Source organism: Macrosteles quadrilineatus, unplaced genomic scaffold (assembly GCF_028750875.1).
Source record: "Macrosteles quadrilineatus isolate MER2022 unplaced genomic scaffold, UCM_ALF_1.0 Scaffold_4__1_contigs__length_99947679, whole genome shotgun sequence".
NCBI lineage: Eukaryota > Metazoa > Arthropoda > Insecta > Hemiptera > Cicadellidae > Macrosteles > Macrosteles quadrilineatus.
In genome coordinates this window covers 59,403,181-59,424,729 of record NW_026542597.1, presented here as the reverse complement: position 1 = coordinate 59,424,729, position 21,549 = coordinate 59,403,181, and the positions used below count along the sequence as shown (strand labels likewise).

The following is a 21,549-nucleotide window of genomic DNA, read 5'->3' as shown; positions in this document are numbered from 1 at the left end:
TGTTGACCAAGTAAACATGAGTTATTTCTGATGATTCTTAAGTTCGAGTACATAAGCCATGGATTTTAAAAAGCGCCATGACTCGAAACTCCTGAATTATTACAATTTGTACATACAAAGACTATACACCTATTACCTCCACGAATTAATTCAAATGCGAAAACAAGCCGAAGGTAAAAGGGACTTTAACATTTCACACATTGTCGTCCTCAACCTGACCCACAGCTCTCACTGAAGGCGGAATGCAAATGAAAGAGGTGCGTGCTTGCGTGGATCCAGCCAGATAAAGGGGTAATCAGGCTAAGTAGTTCTGGAAACCTGACCGCACTACAAGGCACGATACGGCGCTACAGCGCTGCTGGGCTAGAAACTGGTCACTGGACACCAAACACCTACTAGAGACCAGCGGCAAGCCATATGGTATGGTAATGGCATGGCAGTGTTCCAAACTGTATCAGGGACACGGGCTTGATGTAGACCAGTCAAACCAATACATCTCATTATGGTGCATACTGTTGATGTGTTCTGCAAGACTTGATGAAGTGATCAATGTAACTGTTCATTCAGTAAGAACTGTATGGTGTATACGCAACTGGTTATATTTCAAAACTATGGATGAAGGACAGAATGGAATTATATCCTAAAGGCTTTATTACCAACTAAGAAAAACGGTCTCTAACTAGGGGAATTTATTAGGAGCCCAATTACCAAGGATATCTGAGTTGAGTTTCGAAATAAGAAATGCTACTGACACCTCTCATGATTAAACCAGCATCTTATGGATAGCAAGGCAGTACGATAAGCAAACCATTTTCAAATTATTGGTCTCCCATAATAGCCTCCAAGCCGATATTGCTCTCAGGAATGGTGGCTTTGGAAAACGAGATGTAAATATAATATCAGTGTAAATATAAGACGAATTGAGCTTTGTTGCAAAAAACTGATTTGAACACCAATATTTATGAATTCCTTCTTTATCGACTCCACAACCTCGGGGGCATTACAAAATAACGTCGCCAAACCGTAGAGATTCATTTTATAAAGCAATAGAAGACTCTGTAGGATGTTCAATTCCTTACCTTGTCCTCGGCACGCTTGGTCTGATTGTCAATGTGACACTGCCACTCTAGACTCCTGATGGTCAGGTGCTGCCAGCGTCTCTGCAGATCCTTGGCTGTCCTCACTGCCTGAGCGGCGTCCAAGCGACCTCGTCGTCGCCCCTGGGTGTCTGGGGGCTCCGCCTCTCTCGACTTCTCGGCCTCCGCCTGCACCAGCAGATCGCACTGCTTCAACACCGAGCTGACAGACCTGCCCAGAAACTCTACCTGACGTTGGATACTCTGCAACAGAAAGAGAAAAATCATAAGAACGTGGATAGAACAGTTTTTGAAATTAGGAAATTGAATACCGATACCACGATGTGGACACAGGATCCTGACAAATATCCAAAAACCATGTTAAAAACTGCATAAGGAAAATGTTCAAATGGTCTCTCAAATACAGAAGCAAATACTGCACCCGAAAATCAAAATCCATCTAAATTAATTAAGATTAAAATAGACTATTAAAGAGGCGATAAATATCCACAGCGATTTTCTTTTTTTTTCGAAGTACGGAGATGCAAATTGTTTATCCTGTCTGACACCAGCAGAAACTAAATTTGCAAAGATCACTCGACTTAATATTAATTGTTTCGACGTGTTCTCAAAATCTATTTTTCAAAGTGTAGCAGTTTAACATGTCAAGAAAAGAAAGTACTTAAGTGTCAGCTAATTTTGACGTACACCGCTAGAAATCTACCATCTACAATACAATTTAACACCGCCCTAAACACACTTGCGCGTTGTGTGTCATGGTGTGGCGTATACATCGTGACAATGCACGGTAAACAGCTTTCTCCCAAAGTTAGTAAGCCACTGTGACAGCATGACAGCATGGCAGCATGACTGTATGACAGCATGACAGGCCAAGGCACGTGTCAGTTGACCCCGGGGTCAGATCGCCCCCTACGGTTCTCTACTCATTACCATCATCTGTTAGCTGTTGATTCCCTCCATATCCGTCAGTCAGCCGCACTCCGCGCTGTAGCGCTCTTCACTCAACATATGGCTAGCTGCAAAAACATTGGCCACTAGCCGCGGTCAAATATCAGCTGGGCGTTGATTGATTAATTATAACACAAGCGAAGACAGTGCTCGTCAATAAAAGGGTTTGGATAATCTAACTCTTCCTAGTCTCGTTTTGAGGCAACGTAACAGTGCTTCCGATCCGCCACAAGTGTGTAAACTAGTACATAACTACCAACACAGATCGACAATAAATTTCACAATCAAACTGTGGACCTCAAGAGCTTCTGTACAATCAGCTGATCAACAATGCAAGCTTTCACGAGGTTGTAGGATCAGCTGGCCAGTAACACCTGGACAGTGGGCACGTGACACAGAGGACCTCTGGCACCTCTCCAGCTACAGAGTAGCATTCTGAGTCACCGACACTCTACCACATGTCTGGACATTGCCAAATGTTTGACCTTTCACGGTGATCGGGCATTGATCTTACCGAGCGGAGGAAGTGATCGCGTCGTAAGAACGAAATCATCGCAGTTCGTCAATGTGATAAATGATTCCAGTTAAGGAAGCGAATAATTATTACTGTTCAACAAGTGTCAGACTCCTAATGAGTTGTTGTAGAGGAGTGAAGGAGTGATAATTATATGGATTGTAACTCCATAGAACTAAACGTGTGGCCCGAGATGGAATATAAAACATTTTTACAAAAATGCATATGACCATTAGGGCTAAATCCCCACAAAATTAAATGAAAACCTAACCCGTATTATTTCAATAAACTTGGGCAAAATGGAACAACGAAAGCTGCTACGGCAATAAAAGCCAGTGAATGCAGCAACGTCCTTGAATGATGCAAGGATTGAACCATCGCTGACTTCATACCAACCTTTGCTGGCGTGGTCGATACTGTATGACTAATACACAATAACAGTTTGTAAACTCACTCCGCCAACAGACAAAACGTACAGTATAGTATACCATCCAGAGTACAATGCCTATTGTTCTCATATAATTAAGTTTAGTAAATACGGTATCAATTGTTTGATGAATTCGATATTGGTAACAGTTTGATATGAATACAATGATGTCACACATGTAAATGAAGAATTAAAGCAAATTGCAAGTTTATTGTTTACTGCAATTACTAAACCTTGTTAACACTGATCTATGAGCAACGTTGAATAAATCCTACCAGCAATAATTCCCATGACCGTTGTATGCGAAACAAAACGAGTAATTTACTCCTTTTGAACTGATTTGCCACTTCTCATGTCTAAAATCTATGGCAATAAAACTTTACAATCTTGACGTATGAACGACTCATACAGGAAAGCAATCCTAGTTCGATCACCAGCTCCATACTCCCCGCGGATTGGCAGAATTACAGAGAAATTCGCCGTCCAAACCACTATAATCCGTCATAACAGCACCGTATGAAATGTTGTAACTGAGCGTTGCGGAAATCGCGCAATTCCGCAACCTTTCTCTCGGTCAGTTCGGCCACTGGGACACAAAGTGGGTTTGTGCGGTTTCCAGTGCGAAAATACATCTACAAAACACTTTGTCTTGTGGTTAGGTCAGGGAATGTACCAGTCGTTTCCACAATCTATAGATCCCGAAGATATCCTTTCTATCTAAACTTGAGGAAATAATAGTAAAATTGTTGAAAAAAAACACACCTTTTGGTATGATCCGTGAATGTTAAAATTAGTAACCTATCATTATTGGTTAGTCGAAACGTCAAGATATCCTCTTTTCATTTTATAATTAGCTTCATATAGGCTAGTAATCCTTGGTTGCTGAAGTGGTAAACGTAGGAGAAAAATGTCAATCCTCCTAGTGGCAAACTACTTCTATTTGCGGGTATCGTAAACCATTTTAAACATGATCAGTAATCCGAAAGCTAAACACCTCTTTTGAAAATGTAAATGTGGAATCTGCGCAATTTGACAATGTTTGAAAAGCAATTTAATTTTCACACAAAAATTTGCCAGTCTAGTTTGGAACCTCTGCCTGTAAAACATTATAAAATATAAAAATTTGTTTGTAAAACATTTTTCCATTGATCATAAATATGGGTCTCCTTAAGGTATGTGGAAATTTTGACCTGCAGTTTCCACCAGTTACTGAAGACAGTGGGCCTAGGAACATCAGAGTACACCGATCCCTACCAACCCACTATCTATTGTTCGCACAAGATCGCATCTGACTAATAGTCGTGATTGTATGTAATTCCACGTCCGACTTCCAGCCTAGCACAATTCCCGGGTAATCCACCGTGTAACGGTCAACGCCGAAATTGATGGTGTTTTAATCATCAGGGTTAGTGACTTGTACGCATATCGTGAAATTTAAATTGCAGCCTCATCCTCCATTATGGGTCGAACAGCAATTTCGGTAACCACCGTTTGTAGAATGAGGTCAAAAGGTGCTTCTGAAGCCTAATTTCCTCGTTGAAAATGGCGTTTTGTTTGTCCAATTTTGAAAGTAGAATTTAGTGCCGATAAATCATCAAGTTAGATGCAAACTAATTAAATAGAAGGTCGGAAGGCGTTGGAGGTGATTATAAAACAAAAGAAGCCAGTTGAAGCCGAGGTCAAGCTTTGGGTTCAAGCAGCTCAGCCAAAGCGGATTATACCTCAACTAAAAGCTAAGTATTATTTACCACGATAATCCATCTACAACATCTCACTCTGTGGCCAACCTTTGATGACAATTCATAACCAGGGAATCTTTGGGAAAACGGCCTTTAAAATTATTACAACTTCGAAATATTGCTATCGTAGGTTGTAGCTTATGAGAAAATTAATAATAAGGTATCCAAGGCTCCATAACTACACGAATAGCACTAGATTTATAGCAGTAATTTTAGCGTTGGATACTGGTAAAAACCTTAAAAATTTTTGAAGAGTAAATGATTTAAAATATCTACGATCCTCCCAATTTTAGGCCGTTGATATTGACGTTTTGATATCAAGTAAAGGGATGCGAAAATATGTTAAAGAAATGCCCCATCTTTATTCTGTGGACATGGCAATACTAATATTCCATCTTCTCACAAGTAAAAAAAAAAAAACGATTACACCCAGGCCCTATAAGATTTTGACTTTTGATTTTTCATTTCAGAGCACAGTAGCTCCACAAAAACTTCGGTCAACCTTTAAACGTGTTTCAAGAGAATAACTTCTCAATTTTGAAAGAAACGTTCAAAGTCGTTAACCAAATTTAATCACGTAAGGTTCTTTTGCAAAGAATGATACAGATTTTGAAAGCAACTGGTGTACCGTTGCCCACCTAGAAGTAACAGATCGAAGTTTTTACCACAATCACTGCATGTGAATACAACACACCTTATCACCGGGATCATTACAGGATATGCGCATGAAGGGTCGAGGAAGTAACAGTCACGACCCAGTATAACGTGCATATCCGTCAGATATACAAGTCAGATTGCAGACATCAATCATTACACTGGACATATTACCACTATGCACTTCTCATCCCCATGATTTGATGTCAATATCTATCTGTGATGTCAGTCAACGGTTGAAAGCTCTCCGCTAAATTTATATATTTTCTGAATACGATTAGCGTTCATCCTTGATACATATTCATTCTTTGAGGGACATAAGACCATTTTCTACAGTTTCCATTCTACCATTTTATGAAGACATCAAAATGCAGTGTTTTCAAATAACGGCCCCATTACAATCACCCCAAACAGTTCCACTCAACACACACAAGTTCCCAAACAGTGTTAGCGATCAAGTAGCAGCTGGAACCATAACTAGTGGTTTTAATTGTACCAATTACAACAGCTCTCAACATATGTCGGAGGGGGTCACATAACAGAGGTTATTCGAGAGTTTGCATTGGTCGGAGGTATACAATACGCTGTCAATGAATGGCGCCTTTGTATCGCACACAGAGGTGTCAATCAATTCGGTTTGTAGACAAACATTGTCACTGGATAAGAGGACCAGCTGTTCAAGGAGAGGTTTTGATTTCCTCGAGACGTCTTTTACCGTTACGTGGTCACTTGGAGGAGGGAATTACGTTTCATTCATGCTAGTCAGCCATTATTCAAGTGAGCTTTCAAGTGAGCTTTCAAGTAGCAATAGTATTGAGCAACGTGTTTCATTTGACCTTTTTGTTTCTTCTACTTTGAAGATTTTGTCGATTGAAAAATTCAAGTGCGCTGAGAAAATTCAAGTTCATACCAACCACAGAACATTATGTTCTCATCATTCTGTGATAAAAAGGGAGGGTAAAATTATTTATGGTCAAAGAAAGATTTTTGTATTGTGACTGTGTGTACACTACTGTAGGCATACATTTCTGCAATTTTGATGGTCCACTGAAAAATAAAATAATATGCTTCATCTCCACGGTTTTAAAATACCAAACCTTATCAACTACCTCATTTTAGTTAATAATATATCGTACATTTGCTTGCAAACCTGTTTGCAACATCCTTGACATAAAATATATTTAACAATTTTGCCAATGTTCACTAAGGTGGAGACAAACAGTAGTTTTGCATTAAAATTCTAAGCTATACTTAAATTGTATTAGTTTTCTATCCTATTCGAATGCCTACCTTTAAAACGTACACACACACATTTAAACGCTATTTCCCACAGCAATAGCCATTTAGAAAATCGCCTTAACCGCAATATCAACATGACCGGAATATAAATTAATAAAACCACTCACCAGCACCATAACCAGCATGAATCGCTTGAACGACCCAATTAATCAATCCAATTAGCCGAGATCCTGAGGTAAACTTGATGTCATCGTTCTGTAAATCAGTTGGGAAAGTAGTCCTGGAGGAGTGGATTAATTATGCAGTGAAATCATCGTGAAATGAGACAGAGACAGGGATGATCTCATGGCGAGTGGGAGAGTGGGATGATGAGATAGTGAGAGTGGTCCTGGTCCTGCATCATGAGATTAACAAGACAGACTCCTTCCGACAGCGATACCACTGATAGAGCTGAAGGGGTTATCAATCAGAATGAGAGGATGTTGGGAAGGCGAAATTAGCGGATATTCTACTAAACCTTGATTATGACAGATGCTGTCATATGATTCCATAGCCATTGGGTTCAGGAAATCTTGAAAGAAATACAGCACACATTTACTGAAGCTACGAGTAAAAGAAATGTAGACTTATTGATTATATTTGCACTATTCATTGGTAGTGCACCAGATGTATAACCTATAAATCTCTAATAGATCCTTTTTGTCTAAAACAACAGTTAACTGTTACAAAATACCTCTTCAATATAACAATTTACCATGACGCAATCGGTACAGATAGTCGCGGCCACTACCCGTGACGACCCGCGACCATTATGAAGACAATAGCCACAAATCAATTTTCGGAGATCGTGAACATAAATACTACCCAAGTAGTCGGATCGCAACGCTCCGTTTAACAAACTGTTCTGTGTAATCAATGCCGGAGCAGGAAACAATCATAGAGGAGTCAATAAGCAGATAACGCTTATGTAAGGATTCGGGATGGATTTACACAGATTGATACACGACATAATGACCACCTGCTTAATTATGTTTTAAAGATAATATTCCAAAAGGATCACCAAGAACAGCCTGAAGATAGCACCGATCCGGCGCGTAATATTCACGCAAAACGCAATTTAAATTTCAAAAGCTTTTACAGTAAATGAAGGTATTGAGCCAATGTTCTGAAAGAATCTCTGAATGCAGTCATCTATCTATCTATCTATCTATCTATCTATCTAATATATAAAATTCTCGTGTCACAGTGTTTGTCTGCAAACTCCTCCGGAACGACTTCACCGATCGTTATGAAATTTGGTGTGTAAATTCTGTAGGTATGCGAATCGGACGTAAACTATTTCCCGTTTCGAAATTCTTAAAAGGGCTCCGCCCCAGTGGCTCTGGAGTTTCCCATGTTAACCTTATGAGAAATGGAATTAATGAATCTTAACAGCTGTTTCAATTAAACAAGTTGGTTCTGTTCTATGATGTTCAATAGCATTAAAGTTACAAGGATTACCAACAGGGTGCAGCACTATTATTTCTTTTACATTTATGACAACAGCTAATTTGCAACCAAAAGGTGAGTGAGCGTAGCGAACGAACTTCAACCTGGAGGCGAGTTAGCGTAGCGAACGAGCTAACCTGAAGGCAAGTGAGCGCAGCGAACGAGCTCCAACCTAAAGGTGAGTGAGCGTAGCGAACGAGCTCCAACGCAAAGGTGAGTGAGCGTAGCGAACGAACTTCAACCAGGACGTGATTGAGCGATGCGAACGAGATCATCTTGAAAATTAAACGTAACGGTACTTTCTTTCCATCGGTCTGTCTTAGGGGAAACCTATAACTTAGGCGATACGAAGTTCGCCGGGTCAGCTAGTACTATTATAAAAAAGAGGTGGTTGCTGTATGTGTGTATGTGTGTATGGGAAAAGTAAACTCGAAAAATACTGGTCGGATTGGGCTGAAATTTGGCATGATGATAGCTCACATTCCCGATTAACATATAGGCATATTCTTATTTCAAAAATCCTTTCGGGCTCCGCCCCAGTGGCTCTGGAGTTTCCCATGTTAACCTTATGAGAAATGGAATTATTGAATCTTAACAGCTGTTTCAATTAAACAAGTTGGTTCTGTTCTATGATGTTCAATAGCATTAAAGTTACAAGGATTACCAACAGGGTGCAGCACTATTATTTCTTTTACATTTATGACAACAGCTAATTTGCAACCAAAAGGTGAGTGAGCGTAGCGAACGAACTTCAACCTGGAGGCGAGTTAGCGTAGCGAACGAGCTAACCTGAAGGCAAGTGAGCGCAGCGAACGAGCTCCAACCTAAAGGTGAGTGAGCGTAGCGAACGAGCTCCAACCTAAAGGTGAGTGAGCGTAGCGAACAAACTTCAACCAGGACGTGATTGAGCCATGCGAACGAGATAATCTTGAAAATTAAGAAGTTAAACGGGGCAAAGCCCGCGGGTTACAGCTAGTCTTCTATATATATAATACCCCCGCCGCAGCAAACCTGCCGACTAAGCGAATTTCCATTTGTCTGAAATAATTTCAATTAAATCTATTTAAATTACGTTAGGTTTAACAAGTACCAAGGTTTGCTGCTAGGGGGTTTATAAAATGTGTTTTTAGTAAAATATTAATAGCTTAGTATAAAATAAATAAAATTGCCAAGTTTGATCAAAATATATCCATAAACAAGCAAATTATAACATTTTACAATATTCTCCATAAGAATAACATAGGAATTTTCAATTTTTAATTTTTTAAATTTTCTCCGTTACCAAAAACCGTACAAAAACACTTTGATATACAAAATTATTTGTTTTTTAAGCTCTTTAAAAAGGTCTAGAAATAAATTGGGAAATTTTGCGTTTTGAGGGTCAAAAATGAGAAAAACCAATTTTTACCCCATAAAACCCCCCGTAAGACCCCGTTCCCATGGTCCGATCATGCTGGTTCGCGAACTCATTCAAGTTTATCCCGCCTTACACCTTTTAACCAAATTTCATCAAAATCGGACAAAAATTACTCAAGTTATCGCGTTCACGGACACACACACATATATATATATACTTATATAAAAATTTGAACGAATAGTGTTTTTGGCCTCTGGGGACATCAAAATGAAAAAGTAAATCGGTCCCGGGCCTAGGTCTTACCATGCCACCTACGGTAATAGCTACTTCCCTATAGGGAAATTCGCTAAAATCCAATGTATGTTTGTATATTTTGTATGTTTGTCCTTTATGGACTCCAAAACCGCTTGACAGATTGTAATGAAACTTTTAGGCATTATTAAGCATTATTCAAGGATGGTTTGTGTGAAGTTTGGTGCAGATCCGTCAATAGGGCTCCGCCCCAGTGGCTCTGGAGTTTCCCATGTTAACCTTATGAGTACTCATATTTAAATGGAATTAAAGAATCTTAACAGCTGGTGCAGCTAAACAATTTGATTCTGTGATGTTCAATAGCATTAAAAAGTTAATAGGTTTACCAACAGGGTGCAGCACTATATATTTTTTTAATTTATGAGAACAGCTAATTTGCAACCAAAAGGTGTGTGAGCGTAGCGAACGAACTTCAACCAGGACGTGATTGAGCCATGCGAACGAGCTCATCTTGAAAATGAACGAGCATGTGACATAAAACCACAATAGGACAGGACGACGTCTGTCGGGCCAGCTAGTACCACCATAAAAATTACTACACTGAATAAACACAACTACTACTGTAGTTTTAATTTGTTCGTTCCACCTAAAAATAGCCGCGATGTAACACATGAATCATGATTGTGATTCATTATTGTTTACAGTATCATGAGAAAGATTTACCAACCAAACAACCACAAAGCAACACTAACAAACTATAAATAAGGATAGTATAGCTGTGTCCATCTCGATGTTTAAAATTTGTACTGAAGTTTGACATTATACATGGCTAACTCTTAAATAATCAGAACGAATACGCATCTTATTTTCTCGAATAAATACTAAATGTAAATCAAATGTTCCTATCACTTATTATAACCAAGAGAGGGTAATAGACGAATTTTATGATGGTGAAATCATCAAAAATATATCATTGCAGGACAAGTTAATTTTGAGGGGATATGTTTTTAAATTATAAAACTCAATAATATCAATAGACCAAAATACATAAATAGCAAGCAAGCATCCAAGTAAATTAATGCAAATATGTGAAGTTTGGAACTAACCCTTTTCCCGTTTGAGTTTAGCCTTTACGTAATAAATACGATTGGCAATTAAATATCTTCTTGAACAACATTGCACGAGTTAATTAATTTAGAGAAAGTAAATAAAAATGCCTTTGATAGCACTTGAAATACATATCAAGCCTACTGGGCTTGGTGATGGCAAAATACTATGTTTTATACAAAATGCTAGACTAAAAATACAATGCTATGTTAGCTTGTAACTATAAAAAAAACTGGTTACGCTGTGGATAAAGTATCCAGTTATATTTCTCTACATACTATTTTTTCATTGTATCTATTGTCGGAAATACACCTCATTATTAATCTTGTATCCATTTGTCGTCTTGTGAGTCAAGCAGTCAACAGTAAGTGTTATATATTTCATGTGTTAGAAGTATTTTAGTTACTTTCTGCGGTGGACAGTTGAGTAGCATTGAATGACAGATAACCTGTGAGTGCAAACCAGACCACACAACACCCGGTGTTTATGATCAGTTCATTACCAGGTGTTCAATGACATGCAAGCCTCGCATTAGTGCATTAGTGTGCGTGTGTGCGTGCGTGTGAACGTGCACTGCTGCAGTTCAATGATACAGATACGGCTCAACGCGTACATCTGCTCCAACGGTTCAAAACTGATGAGCTATTTGTTCCGTACCATTAATTGTCACAATTACACCATTACGAAGCTGAATGTCTTGCGTATGTAAATAGTATATAGTTTTGATAACAACAACTGCTGTAAGCCGATAAGTACACACAACTACAGAACCGAGGAAGGACTTTGAGGACGTTTTCTAAAATGAAATTCATATGCCTAGAGTTTTGGAAATGAGAGTTTAAAAATCAAACGTCATTAATAAAATTCTCGCCGATTATTTCAATAAGGACAAATTAATGCAACATGCCACAATAAAGGTCATGGGAAATAGATTCATCACATTATTGTATATCTTTTCTTATAAATTTTAGGTATTTCTCAGGAAAAGACCATGTTTGAGAGATTTTTTGTATATATTCACTTTGGTTTATAAAATTGTATCGTACATGACCCATATTTTACACAGGCCTACACACAATTTAATATTTTGTAAAATTTGCTACAACATTAACTATTATGTTTAAATTTAGTTGGAAAAATCTTACGACTATAATAACTCAGCCGTACATAATAGAGTTTAACCAAAAATGTGTCAACGTGATGCTATTCTGTAGTTATTATTATTTTGTGGGGTTTGTGATTTATCTGATACAGTTAATCTTTGAAATGCGTGTGGAACAATAATTATCTATTGCCTAATTTACTATTTAAGTTTTCAGTAATCTTGACCTTAAAACTTAAACCCACCCTCAACGTTAATTCACTTAGTTTCAAACAATAAAACTAATCTTCAATTGCACGTAATCCTCTTTTACGTAACTCGTTTGATTACAGTAATCAAAAAACTACACACAAACTACCCAAAATTAAAACAGACTGTAATTAGAGTAATTTGTAATTCTTCCTGTCACAGAATGGCACGCAATTACGACAATTGCAGCATTGTTAGTTGCGTGTGCGAGTGGGTAAATGCACACACACAATCGTTAGTAGATCCCGTGCGTAGATACGGCAAATGACTTGTGTCAACACAAAGGACAGCGCAATATGACAAATTGTTGATTTACGTGTGTTGAAAATAATTATTGGAAACATACATTACTTTCAATAATTACTTCAACATAACAGTCGATACATATAATTACGGGTTAACATATTCACTACTAGTTGTCAGTAGACTTACTTATATATAAGAGTGTGACGCCTGAAACTGAATCTGTAATTCAATTTCAATTAGAGATACGATTATTCAAGCATAAACTAATCTTTGTAAATTTTCTTTGTTCCTTCTTACCTGTAGAAACAAATTACATAATCCAAATCAGAACGCGAAATGACCTAATCCACATTTAACTACTATGACAAATTGAAGTAGAACTATTTTACAGTTCATTCAATCATTAGTAGTTTTCCATCCACAAAGAAGTAAATGTGGGAACGAATGATATTTAATGGTTAGAAGTATCACGGCAATTATATTAATTACAAGTCAGCGTTAGTAAATTTCACATGCAATTACTCGCATTTACAGACTCTCACTTTAACAATGAGGGCCTCAAAACTCTATCCCGAGCTATAGTATTAACCACTTGTCAACAATTACGTTTCAATTGTCGCTCGAATTGTGTATAATTACTTTATTTAACGATCATTGCTTTCTATGAAGAATAAGACTCATCAGTGTTTATAGACGGTGGTATAAGCAGAGGGTTACCCTGTGAAAGTTCATGGTATGTTAATGATTAAGTGATATACGTAATTTGAGAAAGAATCTTTAGTGTAATGAGAGTTCCAAGTCACTTGTAGTAAAATAAATGTAGTAATATGTAAGACTGTAACTCCGTTACCTCTATATTTTTCAATGGATGCATACAGTAATGTTGAAGAAGTATGTCACAAGGCAATCGTCAGATTTTAGCATCCCTTGTCCCAGCAACCCCCTGCTACTTAACTTACTACTCAACTTCTAAAAATGAATCCCCCAAAGACAGCAATGGTTACGCTAAACCACCAGGCATAGTCCAGTAGTAGAAACAAGCTGAAGAAAATATAAGGAGGTTAGAGCGAGAAATTCACCTGAGGACACAAAAAAACCCCTCTAGACAACATTTCAATGTAAAACCGAATGCACCGTTTGTAAGCTGCGCCGCGTCTTCAGCAGATCACCTGATCGCCCACGTGACCAGAGATCAGACAGTGTGGGCCCTCTGCAGCGCTCAGCGGTGTAGGACGACGCAGCATCCGGCAACTCTGAGGCGCTAGCTCGCTTTAATTGGACATCTGGCGGCTGTTTACGGATAAATTAAATGTCGGGCTGTCGTATGACGTCACCATGGGAACACTCGCCTCCACATTTGTCTGGTTTACGTCACTCGGTTTTTAAATGTGACGGTTGAAATTCAAACAACTTTTTTGATTTAGGAAACGAGTACTGTGTAACCTAACGAGTACTGATGTAAAATGATAAATTCAACTCTATCAGCCATTGCAATTTCAGTGTTATTCGTAAAGTATGAACTGAAAACATCAGGTTAAGTATGAGTGCTTCAACTATGTACAGTTCAACATTCACAGTAAACGATTTAACAAGTCTTCACGTCCAAAAACAGTGAAACAAATCATAAAAATATCCGCAACTGTTAAAACAACGATAAATTCTCTATATACCAAACTAACACGTGGAATTTTTAAAAACATAAAAAAAAAACATTATACTAGCTACGGTCGTGACTTTATGGCCCATAACGTCACGACCGTAGCTAATTCCCAATCAGTGGCTAGATTGACCCCAGCCTGAATACTTCACTAAAACTAGCAATCCCACTTCAATTAGACCAAATGAACTTTATCGATACAAGTCAATCAGCAATCACGGCCAGAAGTAATTACACATTAAAATTCGCCTCAGATAGCTGGAGACAAGGCCTGTACTTGTACAGACCAAACTGAGGCCGAGGACGTACCGAGTATGACCGAGTATGTACCGAGTATGGCCAACGTGACGAGCTTTCACTGACGGGACGAGTGCTCATATATTAAACGGTTGTGCAAAAAGCCTCTCGACTCTTCAGTGTCTAGTCACCAGGCAAAAACGCCGAACACGCTCCTCTAGACTTGAGTGAATGACGAATGCAAAGTTGAAGCGGTTCGATAGGAAGGTTCCGTTTTCTCAGAGAAACGGTAGCCATTGTTTAAGATGAATTTGATTTTAGTTTAGGTTTTAAAGGTTATAAAAGGTTACTTGATAAAACAGTTGTTTACCTCGTTCTATTTTAATGACTATTATTTGTTTGAAAAGGGTTAAACAAATAGATTCACTGTTTATGTTAGCGTTTGATAAATTAGATTTTGTTTTAAAGTCCATACGGTTTCTACACAAAATAAATATTTACATTAGATTTTTACATAGTAATGGTTAATTACTGAGAGGGTTAAGCATTGCACGACGAAAATTATAAATCAAATCGACATGTCTACATTCTATAGTCTGTAGGATGGAACATGTGTCTTGACCCTCCGTCTACCAGAGACTTGACTGTGAAACTATTGGCTGTCCCCAGGTAGACGAAGGTTTAAGACAGGTTCCATCTTACAGGGTATGGCAAGGCTTCCACGGTGAAAGGCTGTCAAATCTTGCGGGAGACTGGCAAATCTTGCATCGATGAGTTGGCAAACACTGTGGCCGAAGTTTTGGATGCGTTGCATCAATCCATCTTCAGGGCATACTACAATTTAACTCAACCTTACTCCAACAACATGTTACCGTCCCGACGGGTGTATGTAGGCCCACAGTTTCTTTAGAACTTCATCAGCCTTTGAACAATGTAGCAAAAGTCCGTTCACACTTTCGGAATGTAACATCGCTGACCATTCAGCCCCGACAAGCCTCAATCTCTCAGTGTTGGGGACCGGCGCACATCAATCCATTACTGCGGAACGCGCGGTTTAGCTAATCACACGCGCGTGTAACGCCAGTCAATGGCCTGAAGCTGTTGTTAACATACCTGAGAAAACATTTAGAAATCGGGGACCTCCTCGAGAAACTGCAGATTTTGAATAGTTAGCCAATGAAGAGATATATCGGCTATTTTCTTCAAATGACACCAAATCCATTCACAGACAATGTCTACATTCCATCTATCTGGATTAGAACATCAACAACGGTTGAGATAATTGCCTTAAAAAGTTTGAAGGCTTCTTAACGCCTGATTTACCTTCCACATGGGCAGGAGAACCTGCCACATTATGTGGTTCCCCAGGGTAGAACTTCTGGGATCATACCCCCAGTACACTCTCGCCGAGTTGCCTCACCGGCACCGACAGGGTGACAACTCAAACCATCATCATCGCTAGTCACAGACCACTAAACTGAAGTTGCGTGCGGATCTGGTCAGTCGGTTGAGCCACAGTTTTTGTCGGTCTTTGTTTAGTCTTCGTGATGTTGAATACTGTCCGTGCGTGACCATTTGTCGTTACGCGTTATGAATGAGCAACGCTGTGCAGTAAATGTGTTCTATTTAGAGTTATACTTTTCTGGAGCGTAACTCCGGATAGATACGTTGGTAAATTTCAATCATTAAACATAATGTTTATAATAATAAGTACAGGAGTTGATTTTACGGCATGATCGAAAACTGTACGGAAAGGGAAATGTTTAAATCATTCAAGAATGAAGTTCTGAAAAAGAATCTTCGAAAATCAAATGCTCAGATGTGTCTTTTGTCTTCATATCATACATAAAAGTCACAAATCTTGTTTCGTTTCTATTTTTAATATAAAAGTGGAACTCTTTTACCGCACAATAACATGCGTAAAAGATGAAAATGCCTGGGGAAGTCTTCAGCAAATAACTACGAACAAAGCAATTATAATCACAAACAACTCCTAAAGAAACTATTGAATCCCCACAACTACAGTCACAATCACTGGATACCATCTCCACAACTGACTCTAGAATCTCCGTAGATTCATCAAAATCTCCACAGGTAGTCTCGGCTACCGGATACTTCTATCAGATGTGCCAATACCAGATGCCAAATGTCAGCCAATATCAGCTGTCTATCCCAGTATCGATTCTGCTTTCCTTTCCCATCAATCCATTAGCCACATCGGAAGTCCAGTGGAGGAACTCTCGTTTGATCATTGCTCATTTCCACGTTACGATCCGGCGTAACCACACAGCCTGCTTTGTTAGTGTGTAATTTGTGAGAACTTCCAATCGAACCAGAACTTCCTGCGCTCTGGGTCGCCTGACACGCGAGGTTCCTGCTCAGAACTTCCGGAGGGAGCTAAATCGTCCGAGGGAATCATGGACTTTACCAAGTTTAAGATGTTCGAAATACTCACAATGAATATTGAAGCTCATTTAAACGGTAAATGAAAAAGATTGTTCAGCTTGACACATAACACGTTGCATACCAGCCGCCACACTCCCCTATATGCGGGGCTTTGTGTGTGAAGCAGTTAATTCCCAAATTGAGGTACCAGTTCAACAACTTTTGGAAGGCGGCTTGAGAGCGAAGTCATCAGAGGGAATGAAAAGACTTTACATCAATGAACTAGGAAGGCAATTTTGAAAATAAGAAACGTTCTTCAGCTAGACACTGGAACACCCTAATCCTCACGTTGGATTCGATAGTTTTCACATAGAAAAAAATATGATTCCAAACCACAAATACAGCGACAAATCGATCAATGGCATCCTAAACTAATTCCCTTTATCTAACAGCTGGACACCCGTTGTACAACAGAACCATAAACTCATTAGGTGCCTAAAAGAACGAATCTAATCTAAACGTTACAACCTGTTTAGGAGAAAGAAGAACCAATTTATTACAGACCGTCTTTTCCCAAGAGTAATGTTTGTAGATGTAGAAGATGCAGCCGATTGTGTAAGTAGTGATCAACATGTAAATGAGAGATACTCCCACTTCTACTCGACCTACGCAGACGCACACAGTGGGCGAGTGGCTACTGGTCAATGGTCAGTGTTAGATTTGATTTGGTCTACTTCTACCATATATATATAGGCTATAATTTAGTCTCCGCCTGCGGAAGAATGCTGTTACAATTTCGACGATTTAAAATTTGTATAATGCTTGCAATCAAATCTGAAGGTCGTTGGTTTGATTCGTAGACAGGCCGATTTCAGACCCTGATTACGTTTGTCATTGGGCTATTTACTAATGATTTTGGCTAGCAAAAGGTCGAGGGGGTGGTGATGAACGAGTTGGTCTAATGGTAAAACGCGGGAATTTGGCCGCTGAGGCCCCGGGTTCAAATCCCGCAAATTCGCCATTGAATTAAATCTAAGATCCGAAACCCCTGTGTAGCCCAAAGTAATGTGATACATTCTCGGGCTAAAGCCTAGCTTCCTAGGACAAAAAAGGGATTCTTATTACATATTAAAAAAGAGAAAGAAATATCTCTGAAGGACAATCGTCAAAGCTCCCTTGACACTACAGACAAATGTTAAGTAGACATTGCATAACTCTACATGAGGTAGACTACTAAGATTTGTATCGTGGGCGCCTCACCTGGGGGTCTTGTAGTTTGTCAAACTTCAACAAAGGAAATACGTCAAAACCTACGTGGGAGAAGTTAATGTAACAACACTAAAACACACAAACAGGTAAATCTTAATCAAACGAAAAAATTATAAGACGTTTATAAACATTACGAATTACAATCACGACAAAACTCTGTAAAATTATACAGGGTTGCGCTCAGAAATGACAGGTAAAGGGGGAGCGATACCGGGACAAACACATGTCACGATGAATGGGGAGTAACGAATAGGGAGGGGAGGGGATTCATGAGGGAACTAGTTCGAAAGAAAAGCCCATCTAAAATCACGGTAACCATTGGTTTTTATCACTGAAGCAGTATTGTATTTTATTCTTTTAGTCAATCTTTCATGGTTAAACAGAACGTGACAAAGGTACAGGTATTGTATGGTGGTTTTATATAGTCGTTTTTGTGGAAACCGAGCCATCCGATGGTTAAGATGGTGGGGCAATCTTGTACGAGAGCTTTTTCGAGAAACTCGGTTGGTGACCGTTATGGAAAACCGAAAATTACGCAGTCACAAATTTGATTACAAAACAAACCAACTACGAAAATATTAAAAAATATTACCTCCTATACCTTAAATTTTTGAAATCTACTACTCGAAATATTTTACATCAACAATGCACGAAAATGTTCGAGGCTAGTTTTTTCCCACAGTTGGGATAGTCCATGCCCGTATATGTAGACATAATTGGCAGATAGCCAGACCTAACCGTGTATTAAACCCTCATTATGACTGTTGATATGCTACAAAGTTCTCACACGGAACCGGCGTCCACCCACACCCACACCCACGGGGGAGAGTCCTCATAGAGTCTCTACTTTATACTCTTCCCTGGTCAAATGTCTACTGTCCACGTATTAGTGTTGTCTTCAGCGGAAGTATTTTGAAAATCTGTTCCATACGCAAAACTATATAGAACAGCTGTCGCATTTTATACTAAAAAGGATCATACTGTACTTATGTTAGCCAGTCACAGAATGCGCTAGGGTCTATAACTATATTTTCTACTTATTTTACATTAATTTCGACATCATAAGATGTAGGATTGCTCCTGAACTGGTTATAATAATTAATATAATGGTTTTAAATACCTTCAGTCACCAGTTCAAATTAGTCGGCTATTGCGACCTAGGTTTCGGCACGAAGTTGTACCATCATCAGGCGGGCCAGTTTTGAGTCATCAAAACTTTTGGACTGAAGACTCAAAACTGGCCCGCCTGATGATGGTACAACTTCGTGCCGAAACCTAGGTCGCAATAGCCGACTAATTTGAACTGGTGACTGAAGGTATTTAAAACCATTGTACGGTCTTTAACGGAAAGCCGTACGGCGGTTTGAACAAGAAAATTAATGCTGGTGCTACCGTTACCTTGTCGGATGTCTTGAAGGTGGATGATGTCCGTCTCGTCCAAGGTAGTGGGTAGTCCAGGGGATGGAAGCGGTGTAGACAGCAGCGGTGTAGACCAAGGGTGCGGGGGCAACAACAAGGGAAATGACTAGCACTGGTGAAGTTAAAAATGACTGGTATATTGGAAAAAAAACTTAAAACTGACAGAAATGAAGTTAATTGAAAGTTAATGAGATTGAGAGAGTCTATGTAAAATTATGTAGGTAGGTACGGACGTCTGCCCATGACGCCGTCGGCAATGCTAGTGAGTAGCGTTTCCAGTAGTCGGAGTGGGGACGATTCGCCGTAGATAACGTTGGGCAAGGTTAGGGTAGCACCAATCTAGGGACTTTTAATAAGTACCGAACAACCATTATATTAGTTATTTTACATTACTGACCAAGTTGAGGGGTCATAACAGTTGCTATAGCTCACAATAAGTCAATCATTTGTTAGAATTTGTCTAAAAAGTGTGTGTTCAGCAAAAATTAGTGATTTTCGAATTTGTCTTCACAAGAAGTGTATGTCGCAGTTAGTTATGCGTTTTCGTTGGCGTGCACCGGAGATACACCCAGTGACCGAGAGATCACACTCACACCACGGAAATGACATATGAACTAACGGTACCAACAATGGAGAGGTGGAGGTGTGAACTAAATGTTGCACTCTCTGAATGAGATACAGTTAGATACACCACAACAATCTGCACACTTACACACTCACACCACACGCGATCTCAGATAATGGAACATCTGCGACTTGTCATGGCACTGAAGTGGGTCAGGATTTGAAATAGCTTCCGTGGGATCCAATCTTGTTTAGAATCTTGGACAGGATTATGCATATTTATAGCAGAGCAAAAGTGAATTTTGAAGTGATATGGTGAATTGATACCTATCTGATTTGGAGAATACCATATCACGATTTTCCTTGTCAACGCCAAATGTAGGGCACTGCATGAGCTGAGTTGACGATGCAAATAGTAGCAAGTAGTAGTAGCAACAGCAAAGTTAATTTAACCAAGCTTTTTACTATAGAAATTTAATTTCTCGTGACACAATAGAACAGAAGGATAGAGTTTCGAATTGAAAAGCCAATTTTTTCGTAATTTAATTGTCTAAAAGTGCATCGTAAAAAAAGTAAAACCTAATATTCTTAAACATAAAGAAGTCTGACAAACACCCTTAAACAGGCTAAATGAAGCCTAAAATCATAGTAGTTGGTCATGTTATTGGCAATTTTGAAGAACACAATCATTATATTCTTTGTTGGCATAAATAAACCACAAGTTTGTTTAGCAACAACAACCATTGCTTCATAAAGGCAATAACGATAATTTTACCTCCATATATTGTAGTCTTATCAATATAGTGTCAAGTTCAACGCCTGATCAGAGGTTACCGAGATAGCGCTTATTTGCCCTACAATCACCTCGCATTGTCTACAAGATGCCGTTACGTAGAATCAGCAACAAGTAGATAGTCACAGTTCGTCGCTATCTCTTCCTGCGGAAACACTGTGCGATTGCGTAAAGAGCTGGAGTCATTTAAAGATTAGAATGCTAATCGAGCAGTTCAGTGGAGTAGGTAACTACTCCACTGGCAGTGCTGGGTTAAAGATGCACTTACCACTTTAACAATAAAACATACGTAACAATAAACGTTTTTGGTGTTTACAACCACCATTTGTAAATTTTGTGAGGAATATTATCAAATCTTGATGTTAGAAACCAATTGACCCAGTAGCCTACGTTATTTGTAGGTACATAAGTGATACAAATATAACGTTAAACACTACACTAAATAATAAGGACAAAATCGACGTATCATTTTCAGTGGAAAGTGGATGAAGTCCTCATGTACAGAGAACGTTTGGGTCACGTTATTGCCAAATAATGAAAATCCATTGGTGATTGTCTGGATTAGAACCTGAGGTCTCACGGTTTAATCACACCGATTCGAGAGCAAAGGAAACTTCAACGGAATCAATTTCTTCCAACGGTGGAAAGCAACCATGACGATCTACCTAACCACCGACCATCAGCCGTCGAGGTAGATTAAGTTTTCGAAGATGAGAACGCGTACGAGCAATCCGGGTAAATGGCGCGAACCGGCGAACCGATGAGCCGGGGAATAGAGTAAGATATTATCAATACTGGCGACGTGT

At 39.1% G+C, this 21,549-nt stretch overlaps 1 protein-coding gene across 5 annotated transcripts in view; it reads right to left on the bottom strand.

Moving 5' to 3' along the window:
• Nucleotides 1-21,549, bottom strand: part of LOC128991621 (uncharacterized) — a 403,846-nt gene that overhangs the window by 70,217 nt on the left and 312,080 nt on the right. For all 5 annotated transcript variants that reach the window (XM_054414670.1, XM_054414667.1, XM_054414668.1 and 2 more), the window contains one exon: nucleotides 1,080-1,340. In XM_054414670.1, the coding sequence (XP_054270645.1) occupies nucleotides 1,080-1,340 (261 nt within the window). The remainder of the gene's footprint in view (nucleotides 1-1,079; nucleotides 1,341-21,549) is intronic.